This window comes from Polypterus senegalus, chromosome 1 (genome assembly GCF_016835505.1).
Source record: "Polypterus senegalus isolate Bchr_013 chromosome 1, ASM1683550v1, whole genome shotgun sequence".
In the NCBI taxonomy this organism is placed as follows: domain Eukaryota; kingdom Metazoa; phylum Chordata; class Cladistia; order Polypteriformes; family Polypteridae; genus Polypterus; species Polypterus senegalus.
In genome coordinates, this window is record NC_053154.1 from 64,675,155 (window position 1) to 64,691,893 (window position 16,739).

The 16,739-nt window shown below is 37.0% G+C and overlaps 1 protein-coding gene across 2 annotated transcripts in view; it reads left to right on the forward strand.

Moving 5' to 3' along the window:
• The window catches only part of LOC120526625 (synaptotagmin-9-like), a 282,035-nt gene that overhangs the window by 219,604 nt on the left and 45,692 nt on the right, over positions 1-16,739 (forward strand). For both annotated transcript variants that reach the window (XM_039749795.1, XM_039749789.1), the window contains exon 4: positions 15,449-15,569. In XM_039749795.1, coding sequence (XP_039605729.1) covers positions 15,449-15,569 — 121 coding nt within the window. The remainder of the gene's footprint in view (positions 1-15,448; positions 15,570-16,739) is intronic.

Sequence of the window (16,739 nt, forward strand, 5' to 3'; positions counted from 1 at the left end):
TGCTTGTCTTTTACTACACCTAATTGCCTGAGGTTATAAATGTAGAAGGGACGGTGGGGAGAAGTTATATGGTACAATACCTTATAAACAGTGGTAAGTCTGGGAGATTTGAGGCATTCTGACAAAGGTTACATATTAATAATACAAAACAACTGTTGTATGCATTTGTTGTGTTGTCCTTTGTAAGTTGAATATGGAATATGGTAGATTTATGCCTGCTTTTTTTCACTGATTCTTTTCATCAATTAAATAAGAGGACATGAGAGTAGGAATCCTGATGTATTTGACATACAACAAATACATTAAACAGAATTCAAACTGCTTTGAAGTGTTTAAAGAAAATAATCTGCTAACATTATAGATGGAGAGAAGTTGTGTGCAGCCTCACACAGTGCTATTCTTCAGTAACCTGATTCTGATGTTACTTTGCCATTAGGCCCATAAACTAGCACTGCCCACAATATTTAAAAGGTCAGTCTTCACAAAAACAGCTCATTAGTATATCTACATGTAGGCAAGCGGAAAGAGAATTATTGATTTTGTCTTTTTTTTAACATCACTCATTCATAATAGTGCATTAAATATGCATGAAATTCTGTGAAATTCATAGATGTCAAATTCCCAAAGTGAAAAAGGTCTATGAATTGCATCTACATTTTAACCATGAAACACGAATGTCTTCAATTCTTATATATTTATGCAAAAGAGCTTATTCTACAGTCAGCTATGGCTTTCTGAATGCTCAACACTGGAAACCTATAAAAACAGGGCACCTTATACAACAACATAATGACCTAATATAAAAGGCAGATCCTCTCCTATTTGAATTATTTATATAGCAAAAGGGAGGAATACTCACATATGGGAGGAGAATAAATTGTTATTCTGAATAGGATGCTCACAAAAATTCTAAAGAGATGGTTGAAGTATCTGATCGCATTACGCTCTTTTGTTATTTTGCTTTTCCTACAGCTTCATTGAGATTTTTGTCACTTAAGGCTCTTAAAGATAGTAATATTTTTTTTTTATTTGGTGTGTATTACCTGTCATTAAAGAATAAAAACTTTTTTCAGTACACACCTTAGCAGCACTCTCAGTGTAACGTCTTTTTTAGGTCTGCCATCAGAAGTTTGTAATAAGAGACTGTATCCACCTGTGGCCAGTAATGTTTTGCTCCCATGTTTAAATATCATATTTCCCACTTGAACAGTCAAAATATGTTGACCCTGGATGGGATGCCTGTCTAATATTCAATAGGCCATTTAAGAGGGTCCAGTTAACCTGACTTATATACACTATATGGACAAAAGTATTGGGACACAGCTCTTAATTATTGAATTCAGATATTTCAATAAGACCCATTGCCACAGATGTATAAAATCAAACACCGAACCATGCGGTCTCCATTTATAAACATTTTGCGAAGCTAAATGGGTCATTCAGAAGAGCCCAGTGACTGTGATAGGATGCCACCTTTGCCATAAGACGGTTTGTGAAATTTCATCCCTGCTGGATATTCCACAGTCAATGGTATTATTGGAAAGCAGAAGTGTTTAGGAACAACAGCAACTCAGCCATGAAGTGGAAGACCACATAAAGTCAGAGCAGGGTCAATGACTGCTAAGGTGCATGATGCATAAAAGTCACCAGAGCTCTGCTGATTCCACAGGTGAAGAGTTCCAAATTTCCACCGTGCACCGGAAGCTTCATGGAATGGGTTTCAATGGCCGAACAGCTGAATGCAAGCCTCAAATCACCAAGTCCAATGCCAAGCGTCAGATGGTTTGGTGTAAAGCACACCACCACTGTACTGTGGAGCAGTGGAAACATGTTCTTCTCTGTTCAGTAGTCAGATGGGTGAGTCTGGGTTTGGCGGATGCTGGGAGAATGCTACCTGCCTGCTTACGCTGTGCCAACTGATAAGTTTGGTGGAGGAGAGATAATGGTGTGGGGCTGTTTCTCAGGGTTTGGGCTCGACCCCTTACTTCCAGTAAAGGGCTGTCTTAATGCTTCAGCATACCAAGACATTGTGGACAACGCTATGCTTCCAACTTTGTGGAAACAGTTTGGGGAAGGCCCTTTTCTATTCCAGCATGACTGTGTCCCAGTGCACACAGCAAGGTCCATAAAGACATGGTTGAATGAATTCAGTGTGGAAGAACTTGTCTGGCTCACGCAGAACCCAGAACTCAACCACAGTGAACACCTTTGGGATAAACTGGAATGGAGCTTGCAAGCCAGGTCTTCTCGTCCAACATCAGTGTCTGACCTCATAAATGCACTACAGAATGAATGGGCATAAATTCCCTCAGAAACACAAATCATGTGGAAAGCCTTCCAAGAAGAGTGGAAGCTGTTATAGTTGAAGTTTAAAGCTTTGTTTTCCTTTGTTAGACAGTTTTGTTATGAATGTAATCCATCCAAAAATCATCTAACCCCAAACTGACATGTGAGCTCTCTGTTCAGGCTGAGCTCTTTTCAGCAGAGTATCTGCTTGTGTAATCACGGAAATGGGAAATTTAAAACTATTAGCAGTGTTTGTTAGCAGCAAACAGAAATCCTTTCCTTGGCTGCAAGATCAAAGTGTCAGGAGTCATTTGGTTATCTTAAATTGAAAATTGGATGAGGTATGTGCATTGTTTCTGATTTCTAGGAAGACCCACTGAAAGGAGATGCAGAAAGATATAGACAGCAGTAGACTTTAGTGTTATTCCAGATCATACCATATCCTGTTCTGGCTGACTGGTGACCAATACCTGTCCTGGCAGAATCAGGCACATGACAGGAGCCAGCCCTGGGCAGGACTCCAATCCATTACAGGACTCAGTCATAGACACACATACACACACACAAGGCCAATTTGAAATCACTAATTCACTTAACTAGCACATACAGTATGTTGGGGATGTAGAGGGAAAACTAGAGTATCCAAAAACCCATGACAAGAACACACACACTCCAGAGAGACAAGGTCTAGACGATGGATTCCAAACCAGGACTGGTGAAGCAGTGGTGCTACCCTGCCACCTCATTTCAGAGTCTGACTACATTATTAGCATTTTGTTTGTTTGTAGGGATGCTGTTACGATAAAGGTGTATGAGGGTGTGAGATGCACAAAACACAAAACACTGCAAATGTCGCTTCAGATTAGTTAATTTATTACTGTGTGGTTATGTAGGCACAATACACAGAAAAAAAGGCAGTGTGCTCTGTGGTTACTCTCTCAGGTGGGCATTAAAATATCATAATCTGTGAGTTTTCCACATTCGACTTATACAACTGACATTATAAAATACCGGAAATTATACAGTAAAATCAAGCCCCGACTTATCCAGGGGAGCAGTTAAACGCGAGTATATACGGTACACTGAAATTAAGCACATGTTGAAGAATGTAAAGAAAGAAAAAGTGAAATAAAGAAAATGTAACAACCATTCCAAAATGAAAGATGTTTAGGATATGAACTATAAAAATTCGAGTGTAGAGCTGGACGACTGACTGAGTAACAAGAAGTGTATTTTGTTTTTCAAATGGCCAAGGATCCACTGTGGCCTCTAGGTGTTCCAATTTATGAAAGTGAAAACAGATACATCATTAGTAACTTAATTTTTTATACATTGAAATGTGAATAAGTTTGATAAGAAAATTATATGCAAATGAAAGTCATGTAAGACATCAAATTTAATTATTTATAGGAAATGAGTAGGATCTGATTTTATTATGAAAAAGAATGGAGCATTAGCTCCACAGATCGACCTGGTTCAATGCTGGAAAATGAAGTGTGGAAAACTTGTTCTCCTCAGACTGACATCTCAATGCCACAAAGGCAAAATAAGCACAACAAAAACACATCAGGCGCAACAAAATTAATCTGCTATATAATAAAATGCTAATGTCTGTGTGTGTGTTCAGTCCCTATTAGCCATCTCATTGGTTAGTTTGTTTTTGGTGTGGTTGGTCTGTTTGGCTTTGGTGAAATTGAAACAGAAAGTAAAGACATATGAGACACACTGAGACATGCTTACAAAGATGGGACATAAAAAGGCAAACAGCAAAGTACCTCAAAATGGATTTATAGGAACATGCACGAGAAAGGGAGTGCTGGTCAAGAGAGGTTCAGACACCAGAGGATACTAAGGAAAGGTGCTGAGTAAAGAGTAAGTAAGCAATCAGGTAAAAATGTATTTATAAAGTGCCTTTTAAAGACAAACACCACAACACATTTTATATAAACAATTTAAAACATTCATAAAAAAACAGTGATATAATCAAATAGGTGGACAGTAAAAATTTACAGAATGCACTAACAACAGACTCACAGAACTGCTGCCCAAAGGCCTGACAAGTACATTTTAGGCTGACCTAGAACTTGGGGAGATTATCTCCGAAATTCGGTGTAACAGACTAAAAAGCATGATCACCATGTCACTAAGAACTCAACCACCCTATGTAATGACACACAAGGTCATAAATATACCGGGGGCCTGGCTATGGAGGGCTCTATAAGTGAGAATCAGGATTTAAAAATCTGCATGATATGAAACCTCCAGTTGGATCTAGTTAAAAGCCTGGCAGCTAAATTTTGTACAGTATGTAGACGGTTCAAGGCAGATTTACTCAAACATGTAAACTATGAATTACAATAGTGTAGTTGAGACAAGATAAAGCATGGACAAGCATTTCCATCCAAGTCTTAGATACCATAGTTCTAAGCTTAGTTTGACAAATAAGAAGATGCAAATCAGGAAGGGCAAAGATCAAGACCTCAGTTTTCTGTGGATTTAACTGTTGATAACTGTCAAATAGAGAATTGTTCACTTTCAGTAGACACTCAACCCTGGTCGCTAGCTTTTGTAATCACTGAGGTTTGGAAGATCAATAAAGCTGAATGTAATTAGCATAAAGGTGATAGGACAGCCCAATAAAATGAACTAATAATAGAGGCCTGAGGACTTATATCTGAGGCACACCACATGGCAGTGAGGCACTGGCAGAAGTGTACTCACCCACAGAGACAGGAAAACTTTTGAAAGCAAAATGCCCACAAGATGCAATCTATTCAAGAGAACGGCCTGGTCAACAGTATCAAAGCCTGCACTAAGATCTAACGAAATCAATACTGAAAACTCTCCAGTAATCAGCAGGCATAACACTGGATACTTTTAAGAGAACTGTCTCAGTGGAGTAGCATTTCCAGAAGCCTAACTGATAAGAGACTAGCACTACCTAATTTACAAGAAAATCACCCAGTTGCAGTTCAATGACATTTTCTAAAAGTTGAGCAAGACATGTAAGCTTGGGCCAGTAATTTTTGGAACAGAGGGGTCAAGTTCTGTTTTTTAACAAAGGGCGAACAATAACATTCTTGCTGCAACTACAACTTTTAAAACATCTAACCTGTTACGTGGTGGTTTCATTTTCCTAATTATAGACATTGGGTCATCAAGGGACACTGGAAAAAAAGAGGGCAAATAAAAGGAGTTAGAAGAGTCAGCAAATAGAACTGTGGAAGAAAAGAAATTAGATTTAATATCTCTTTACTTTTTCAGCAATATATCTGAGAAGGTCACCGCTATCACTGAGCAAACAGGAATATCAGAAGGGGGCTGCTACAACAATATTAGAAAAAGTATCAAATAAAACTTTAGGATTTAACTGATTATTTGAAATACAATTCACCAAATAAGAGGTCCTAGCAGCTGTAACCAAGTTGGTAGTCCTCTATAAGTGCACAGACTTCTGACAAGAACACTTGAAAATGCAAATATCCCCAATCAGCCAAGTCGATGAATTTAAAACAGACCTATATTTCGTTCTGAACTGATTAATTATGTACAACTTTCTACTGTATTGGTCATTAAAACTCATTAATAAGACGGGCATAGTTAGTATATTTGGGAACAACAGAATCGGGTTAAAAGACACATCAAACAAATTATATTTGTGATCACTAAAAGTAAGGTCCGTAGGGGCATAACATTTAATAGCAACACCATAAGAAAAAAACAAGATCAAGTGAATGCCCTTCTTTATGAGTTGGGTCAGAGACATGTTGCAGAAACTGCTTCAGTAATATTTTCAGAAACTGTGCTACATGAAAAATCGTCAACATGAAGATTAAAATCACCAACCAATAATACCCTGTGCAACTTAATAATAGGAGGTAAAAAGTCAGAAAACTCAGATTAAAAAGAGCCAGCAGTGCCAGGGTGACAATACATTAAAACACAATAGAAAGTATTTTATCTGGCCAACTTTCATGAATTTTAGTTCAAAAGAGCCGTCCTCACCTGCTGACTGTTACACTTCTTCCTGTGCACAGCTGTGGTCCACCACCACAGCCGAATAACTGTGGTGTGCTAACAAATGAACACTCAGGTGGACAAAGAACATTGAGATGTATAAATTCTATGTCATATTGTAAAATTCCAAACATAAACTCCAGTTTTTCACTGCAGAAAAGATTGTGGAGTATAAAAAACTTCATGTGTAGCATGCATTGACCAAAGCCATCTTATGTATATTTGGAGACCGAGGTAGAGCACAAAGTAGCCCAGGTTTCCACCCACGATGAACCATGTCTTTCTTTACTTTAGGCTGCATCCAATAAACTGACACAAGAAATCTCATTACCCATTAATACTGTACTCCAGATATGAAGGTCTAGTGAAGCATGAAGCCAAATTCTAGGAACACTGACCAAAATCCTCCTCTGCAGCATCAATATGAAGATGAAAATATAACACCATGACTACAGGATCATTACACCCTCTCCTGTAACCCAGCTCTTGTCCAACACTTTCTCCAGAAATTACTGGCTTACTGGCAATAACATGAAAAACCCAGGTACAGGTTGTCAATCAAGCTGTGGTGGAAAAAAAAGTCAGTCATTAACAGACAACATCAAACCTCAAACTAAAAGGAGAGTAGAGCAATCATTCATAAAGTCAGCAAACACACCAGACATTGACAATAACTCCAACCCAGAGCACAAACACACGTACCATTTTGCCACACAAAGGAAGAGATATCAAATATTTTGTTGATAAATATTTTCTATGTCTTTATTTGTAATTTAGGCAAAGAAATGTAATATTAGTGTTACATTAGTGAGAAGGATTCATGTTTACCCCTGCCTTTTAGGAATGGGTCTCTTTGAATTTTACGACAGAGTTTGGCGAGTGTTTCTCTAAAGTCTTTCAGTCAACCCTAATAGGAAAGTCAGGCTGCCTAACTGGCAAACTTTAGCTCAACAAATGGTTTTGGGGGGTGGCAGGTGTGAAGATATTCTATCTCCACATTGTCTGAAGTATGGCGTTTGGAACTGGCTTGTATCAGAAGTCTTTAAGTACCATGACGTCCTATTGGCTCTAGGGGTTGGACAGAGAATCTATAAATTTGCTTGCTTAACCTCACTCTCTCTCTTACCAAGCTGATGCATGAACTGAAAAGGACAACACAATGAAGAGCACAGCTCGGCAGCCATATTGAGACAGGCATGTGGCCTGTTCTGAAGAAAGCTGACCAAAAATGATGCCTTAACTAGAGACATTTTAAGTAACTAACAAGTCTGTGTGCCACCTGAAACTACACATCACCATTTAGCAGGTTGTTTTTTTGCCAATATTCAAATGTACTTTGCATATTGTTATTATTTATGAATATTACCAATAACACATTGTTTAAATTGCAACTTAACTCCTGCTTGTCTTTTACTACACCAAATTGCCTGAGGTTATAGATGTACAAGGGAAGGTGGGGAGAAGTTATATACTACAATACCTTATAAATAGTGGTAAGTCCGTGGGATTTGAGGCATTCTGACAGAGGCTACATATTAATAATACAAAAGGGGAAAGTAGAGCAATATATTACTCTACCAAGACAAAACAGACAGGAAGTGTGGCTAGTAATATTATACTAAGCTTGCCTTAAAGAATCATTCAGCATACAAATCTGCAATGAGGTCTGATCAGGAGACCCCTAGTAAAAGTCAATAGACATGAACACAACAATTACCTGATGTGCTGTCAGTCCTCTAGCTGTTACCTTCTCCAGGTGGTTTTGGAGCATACAGAATGTGGAGAGTAGAAGGTTACAGAAAACTGCATTTCAAAAGTCTCACAGCTGAGCTAGGGTTCAGCAGTCACAGGTTATGAAAACCAGAGGTTGTTAAAAATTTTTTATAACTTTAAGATAATGATGTTTAGGCATATTAAACCAACCAGTAGTTAAGTAGGAGTTGCACCCCCTTTTTGTAGAAAATGTCTTGGAACAAAACATTTCTCCTGGCAGAGCCCAAAAAACATTTGAAATAGCATTAAAAATGAAAAAAAAATCAACACTGTCCAATAAAAAGGAAAGGCAAACAATGTAATACATAATAATAAATAGCAGAAATAAAATATATATGAATAATTAAAGAAAAATATTTCTTAAGTAGGTCATATGAGTAGAACGCTTATGGAATACAAATACTAGAGTGGCACATGGAATATTAACTGAACTTCATTGCCACCTACAGGTGACTAAATTCATGTATTCTTGATTTTGAATAATTTCCAAAAAATGCGCAGCATGACTGTTGTGTAAATTTCAAATTTCAAAGAGATTAGCTTGTGCGTAGTGAAACAATATCTCCAATGGCAAAACATCAACTACTGTGATTGAAAACATCTCCACATGACAAATGATCCTTAAACAGCAGTGATAAAAAGCAACAGGAAAAAAAATCATGATACTAAAAATTTAACAGTAAGATGTAATTCATTTATGAAAATAAACATGCTTTAATGTTGTCCTGTGTTTCATCAGAAAAGACAATGAAGTGATTAGAAATGAAAACCAGCCCTGTGTAATGAGGCGCAGAGCAAAGCTAAGATAGCTGATGAGAAAAAGAAATTCTCTTCTGTTCAGGAGGACTGAATGATAATCATTAAAAACATAGAGTTCATACAGGGACATTTGTTCCCTAGAATAGAGACCTAAACAGATGGCAAATCATGGCCATTGCAAGCAAACCCAACTTTGCTCTCTTCTCAGAATGAGTATTTGCAGAAAAGCAAAATAAATCTGATAGCAGAAGGAAAATGGGGAAGGAATAAAGAAGGAAGAGACTCACAAACAGAAAAAATATCCAGGAGATGTAAAATGAATAAAAGCTTTGTAATAAAATCCAGCACGGTGTCAAAAAGCTTTGAAGTACTTGAGCAGCCAAAATTTAAGCAAACTAGAACTGATCATGGCAGCACAACAACAAATAAATGCCAGCATTTGGGATCAAGAGGTAAGGATTTTATAAACAGATCTGATGCTGGTATTACACAGACATACTTCTTCTAGAGCCATTCTTAAGTAAAGTTAATTGCATTGTTCAATATAGCATAACACAGAGGAAAATTGTAGGAAGGAATTAGACTGGTAATGACTGGAATGTAGCAGCCCTGGGAAACTGACTTTTTACCAGAGCAAGTCCCAATGCCAATGCCTGGTAAACTAATATGGGACTAAGTAAAAGGATGTATAGGAAGGACAGCTTTGAATAAACAATGTTATTCAGAAAGACAGGAGGGAGTCCCCTGTCTGCCTATAGGGTGGTCCAGATCTAATTATGCAATTTTCATTACGCTATAACTTATTACATAGAAAATCATCCAAAAAATCCCGGACCATTGAACAGTGTGCAAACTGACAACATGAAGAATCGTGTATGCGCCGAACTGGAATCGTCCCTAAATAAATAAAGTCATTGAGACGATCTGGATCTGCATAATTAGATCTGGACCACCCTGTACATTGTGCATGGACTATGTCATAGGTAAAAGGTCAGTGAACATAACAAAATAAAGATTGTCCCACGGGAACTAAGAAAATGCAGGGATGAAAAAATTTGTTTTATTCCCTTACGAACAAAGCAAAAAGTTAAAGAAGAAACTTAAATATTATCACTGGAGAACTTTTTTATAAATTAATTTGTAATGAATTGAGCAAGCAAAGTATGCATGGGTATCACATACAGGTTTTTACATATCAAAGTGTTATTGTAATTCCAAACCTTGCAGGATGTTAATAAAGACAAGTTGTGAGAAACGTGGAATAAAGTGATTACTGCACAAGTAAATCATGTGTGTAGGACTGGATGTCAAGGCAAAGATGCATGGCCTCCCCCAAAGTGCGTAGTTCAGCAGTTCTTTAGTTAACTGTGTAATCAGCCATGTGGTAAAGTGTGAGAGTCAAATGTACAGAGATCAGTCTCGGTGGCTGTACTCATATTATTCTCATTATGGTCAGCTAATGTACCTCTCAAATGAAAATACTGCAAGTGTTTCTTTTTTTTTTGTTTTTTTTTAATGGATGTGGTTTGCAAATCTGGATGGATCAGGTTGTAACATCAGTCATACACAAAGCAGATTGGGCAGCAATCTTTCAGTATGCATGTATGAAAGTTCTGCGCATGGCTATTGTAACTCTGTAATGTTACACTGGCCTCACAAAGCATCATGGAGCAATCCTAAAAACTGTGTGTCGAATTTCCAAGAAAACATTTGGTGTGAAAAATGCTTTGCTGAATTCCACTGATCAACACTAGTTGAGAAATGACTACATCACAAGCTAGGCTTAACTACACCCATGACTGAGAATCCATAGTAGCAAGTGCTTCCTCAGTGCCCAATGGAAGCTAAGAAAACTACACTAGACCCAGAAGAAGCTAAGAAGGATACAGAACATACATCGGAAATCCCAATTTTCCACCAAAATATGGTAAATTCAAAGAGCCTGCAGCTCCATGGGCAAACCATGGAAAGCCAAACTTGACACTGACCTAACTTTAGCCAGCTAGAGCAAAACTGTATTAAAAAGTGGCATTCCAGGAATGAAACGTCCACAGTTTGCTAGGCCGAGTCTGTAAATGCAGCCCTGGCTGGCAGAAGCCCATTCTATGCATTGCCAAATAGCTACAAATACAGATTGGAAGGGTAAAATTAAACAATGGTTTGGTGGTCCAGGAGATATCCTACCCACACTAGCTTCCAGAACATTAGGGTGCCAACTTCATAGTAGTTAAGACTGAAATGATAGAGAGAATTAATGGATCCACATCATGCAGAGTTCTTGCTTAAATCATAGTATGGACTGATTAGGTTCCAAATGTACAGTGCCCAGGATTAAAGCATCAAGAGATGCCTCTGCAGTTCTGTGGTCCAAGGCAGAAAATCAAGGCCTAGTGGTGAACAGATTTTACCTGACTTAAGACTTTTATGGCCTTGTGATGGCCATTTTTATTCTTTTACACCTCTCTTCTCTTGTGATATTACTGATAAAAGAGTTTGATTAACTTCAGTTCTGTTTTAAGTGGTATCACATTTACAGAATTCTAAAAAATAAACAAATCATGTTATATGGAAATGATGGCTCTTAAACCATAAAATGCTCAATATACAACACTTTCGGTAGTTCAAAAGAAACACAATACATGACAACGGTGGTTATGCATTAGGTAAATTTCATTTAGGAAGTATTGCACTCTTCAGTTGTCCTTGAAAATGAGATGTTGTAACCTATATTTATAAATTCAAGGAATGCAAAAACAGAATTTGTAGGTAATTCGCTCGCATTGGGAAGCTTAGCCCTATTATTTAAGAGATTTCAGTGCCAGAAAAGAAAAGATGAGAGTGAATGTTTTTGTTTTCAGATAAATGCTTTTCTTCAGCGTATATCAAAGTAGGATAAGTCCAACTTGCTCGAAAGAAGAATAGCACAATGACACAGTGGTGAAGGGTTCTAAGGTTTAGTGCTTTATGTTGGTTTAATTGCAATTTACTGAGTTCACCTGAGCTGGCCGGTTGTTTCCTTCAAATGTGGTGTTGGAGCAGGCATTGTTATGGTAGAAGGATGGTAACTTTATTCTGTGTGTAGGTTCCCGGATAATGAATTGTATTCTTTATGGTAATTAATTGTATATGTCACTATTTGATTTTTATCTAAGAAGCCATGTTTTAGCTTACAAAAGTCATTAAGGAACCATCTAACAAAACCAAATTCATTCCTTTACCAGATATGCCAGGCTTGTCAGTTCCAATACTTAGAAGCTGGAGAGTTTTCAAAATTACCATTATAATAAAAATTCATTGCGACATAATGCATATGCATCTGCTAAACCCAGGCATCAAAAGTTTATGGTGCAATAGTCACTGCAAACTAAACATAAACTAAGATAAAAGATATTTTACAACATGTCTCGTTCTGGCTATGTCTTTCCTTTGATTTGGTGCTTATGTGGTATAATTTCATGTAATCTTTGCTGTTTTTAAAGGTGTTAGTGTTAGAATTGCTTATAATTTACTGGCCATGGCACCTGTTGAAGACAGGTAATAGAATAATAAGAAAATATTTTCAATGTGTACCTTCAACACCTTACCTCTGTATTTTGTGTGTGTCTAAACCTCTGTTCACCGGCGCTGCTTCTCTCAAATGTGTTCCCATAAAGCCTTCATCACAAACTCTTATCATTATTTATGAGTCCCCTTTCTCACCGGGTATCCAGTTTTATACTTGTCATCTTTGAAGGCGTCTCTCTCGGTGTGTCTTCTGTACCTTTACTCCACTTTATTGCACGTCTCACACTCCTACATCCTCTTTCTTTGTGTCACCAAAACCAAACTGACCAAACAGATTGCTCTGAAGGACTGGACACACAGATCTTGGTGTTTTATTATAAACATATCCAGAAAAAGGCATTTCCCAAGGTGTTGCACTACATAATGATATTCTGGTGCAGGTTTACCTTTCAGCCACACTCTCACCTTGCTGGCAATGTCTCCAGCTGCTTGACAGTGGCTACCAGTCAAGCTAAGTGTTTTTGAGTTATACCCATGTGATTAAAGTCGTTTACATTTACTTCAGTGCCTTATATTTGAGTATTTCATTAGCCTGTCCTTTCGGCACTATGCTTGTTTCTGACTTTACACATATTGGACCTTATAAGCAGCTTCTCCTCTCAATTACTCAGACAGTTCTTTGTGCCAACTAATGTCATTTCTGTGAAAACAATTTGGTGCTGAAATAGGTGCAGTTTTCCACTTCACCATAACTGCTGGTGTCAGTCTTGGTATGTGTCTTCATCATTATTGAACCACGTAACCCAAATAACATCATGGAAAGATGTAATGTTCTAATGCTGTATTCACAAATCTTTATCTGTTTGGAACTGGCCTCTTTCTACATGTTTTTGATATTACAATGTTTGCTGTAAATATTTCTCTACATATCTTCTGCACTGTTCATTGGATAGCCAGGACTAAATGTATTTCTTTTTTAATTGTAAGAGAATCAGACAACAACAATAAAGAGTTGGGGTACCAGCCTGGTCACCCCATATAATTGATTTGTAAAAAATAAACAAAATACACACAATGATTGCGGAGACATCTTTGCAGACACAAGTTCAGAACAGAACTGTCAAAGATAGTAGAGCTTCCGGTGTTGGGCACTGCTAGCAGGAAGAGGTGGGTCCAGGTGGATGGACTCCGGAAGTGGCATCAGAGATGTTATAGCCATCAATCATCTGGTCGTCAGAGGGTGGAAAAGAAAAAGTCATTACAATACAGGACCAACCCCTGGAGCGGTGGTAGAATTACAGTCACTACAGCCCATCAACTATCCTCTATGTGCAGACACTTGACACAGTGTAAGGAGGACTTTCCAAAATATTTTGTTAGAAAAAAAAGTGCAAATGATCTCTGTACTTAGTTCCCCATATTATTTGCTTTATTCTTGATAAACCCTGTGAAATTGCCATCATTCCACTTTTTGTCACTATCTACAATATATATATTACACATATTTTTTTCTCTAATATGTTCTCACGTAATACTTAATTGAAGATTGCATGCAAATGATTAGCATTCTTCTCTTATTATTATTGTTCGTGTCAAAGCAGCAGCTGGAGAAGTCAAAGCCCTACATGGGAATCAATGAAGTAATACTCTTTCTTTGAAAACCATTCAGATTTTAAACATTAGGGAATAAATCAAGGCAGCTGGAACACTCAGGCTAAAGATATTTTAACAAGTTCCTCTGTGCAATAAAAAAGATGACAAGATAACTCATCCGTCAGCATTATAAATGTTGGGTTTTGGGCTGTAATTTTACTTCACTTTTTATCTTACGAAAAAACCCCTAAAGAGCATCATTGTGACCTTTCCCACCATCATGATCTGATATTTGAAGAATTAATAAATATCGCAGTTCTTTTCACAACTGAAAAAAAAATCTATTTGGAATTGGCTTTATTTGTGTGTATTGCAAGATAGCAAGCATTAAGATGTATCCAGCAGTGTACAGTAAATTGCAAATTTTGTTGTGTCCGTAAAATGGTTACTAATTTAAAAAGTGTCTGTTAAATTGTACAATTTAATAAGTGATGACTATTTTTTTTAGAATGACTGTTGAATTTTCTCAGTCTCAGCACTGGCCAAGACAAAAGGTTAGCCGCCTATTAAGCAGCAAAAAATACATAAATCCGGTACTGAAACTAATTTTAAAGCCTTGAATAAAAACTTCCAAACAAACATAATAATATGCCACAAAGATAAAAAAAAAAAAACCTCTTTGCTTTCTTCCTCTTTTTTTCAGCTGTGCTAAATCCCATATTCTCTTCTGAATGTGCCACCTCTATAAATAGAAACCAGCGGACATGTTGAGAAACTGGGTCAGGAAAACTTAGGTTTATATATATATATATATTTCAAGTATGTGTGTAGTCTCACACACTTCCATTCAAAAAAGCACATTCAGGTAAAAAAAGACTTTTTAAGTTTATTTATTCAGATCTTTAGAATAATTATATGTATGAGAGCAAAAGGTCCCTCATGTGGATGAAAGGTAATTAGCTAAAAATTATAATTGCTCAAGAAATGGCAGTATTAATATTCAAAGATGAATCGAAATTAATTTTATGGTCCAGAGACAGAATATTACAATTATCTGTTCCACTACCTGACTCATAATCGTCTGTACCCACCCATCCTCCTCAGTCCATACATCTGAGCTCACAGGGTAAATAAGGATGTGTGTCTGCGGAGACTCTGCACTTGCTACAGCCTATATAGAGGGGGAGCTGACAGGCTCTAATAAAGTAAATTAGATCTTCAGAGACACTCACAGATGCAAGATGAAATTTCATTTATGACTGGGCTCCATTCGTGACTTTCTAGTGCAGCTCAAGTTTAAGTAAAACGCATCAAAAAACTGTCATTCTGTACATACAACACAAGTATGTAATGAATTTCCTTGACCACAGGCTGAAAGTGTCCCCAAGTGTGTGTTGACAGTTGAAGTTTGTTGCAAGTTCTGGTCCATTGAACTCTGAATAGGAGTTAGCATTGAAAGTGTTATTTTATGATATTTTGTATCTCATTTAACAGCAAACATCCTTTCTTTTATTAGGACAATGTGGACCTTGGGGACCTCATGTTTTCTCTGTGTTATCTTCCAACTGCTGGTAGACTGACTATCACAATAATAAAGGCAAGAAATCTAAAGGCCATGGATATAACTGGAGCATCAGGTAAACATTCCACTTCAATGAAGTTATTACTGCTTTTAAGGCATCTTTTTAATCTAATTTGGTATTATTTTGTTTCTATTTGATATGATAAAATCAAGAATAAAATCATTCTACAGATTTCTTATAGGCTGAATGAACTATAACATTTAAAATTACAGTGCTTTACAGTTTACCAAATTAAGTGCTGAATTTAAGTAATTACTATTTGTCAAAGCAGACATTTCTGAACCTTACTATCATGTTATGAATTTACATGAAAATGCAGAATCTACTACTCAAAATTATTTTTTTTTATGCTTAATAAGAGTGTTGCTAATAAAAATCTCTGAAAGAAAGAAGAAGATTTGAAATCCAAAAGCAGCCAATATCTTGTGTTAAAATAAACATACTTTGTGCATGTGATGGCTGTCAAAACATCAAAACCTTTGTTTCTTTGTTTCTTTCTTTCTTTATCCTGGGTCCATGTTCTCTCTTTCCAAGTCTTCAGCTGCCATAGGGGCATTATAGAGTATGATTATTATATACCATAAATAAAGCACAAAGAGAAAGATGAACAGTAGGCAAGTACAAAAGTACAAAATAAACCCTTCAGACTTTATTAGAACAATCTAGACGAGAACAGGCCATTCAGGCCTGTCCTATCCACTTAATCTCTTCTAGAAGTCTAGTTTTGAAAGTCCCTAAGGTTCTACTGCATACTGCACTACTTGGTACCTTATTCCAAGTGTGTATGGTACTCTGTATAAAGTAAAACTTCCTAACGTTTGTGTGAAAAGTCAAGCAAAGTGACACCTTTTATTGGCTAACTAAAAAAGATTACAATATGCAAGCTTTTGAGGCAACTCAGGCCTCTTCTTCAGGCAAGATGCCAATCCACCATCATCTGAAGACTTAACCAGCTTGTTACTTACTGTATATTCCTATCCAAAACATTTATATATGTTAAAAAATAGCAGTGGTCCTAGCACTGATCCCTGTGGGACAGTACTCTTAACACCACAAATTCCACATTCCCAATCTGTCCTGCTACACAAAATAAAGAATTAGCTATGGCTGATAGATCATTTGATTTGTGTTTCAGTCTTCTCCTATTTCTAAATTGCCCCTGGTGTTTTCACATCAGGTGAACTTAAAAATGATTTTAGGACACACTGTAGAAACCTTTTACAA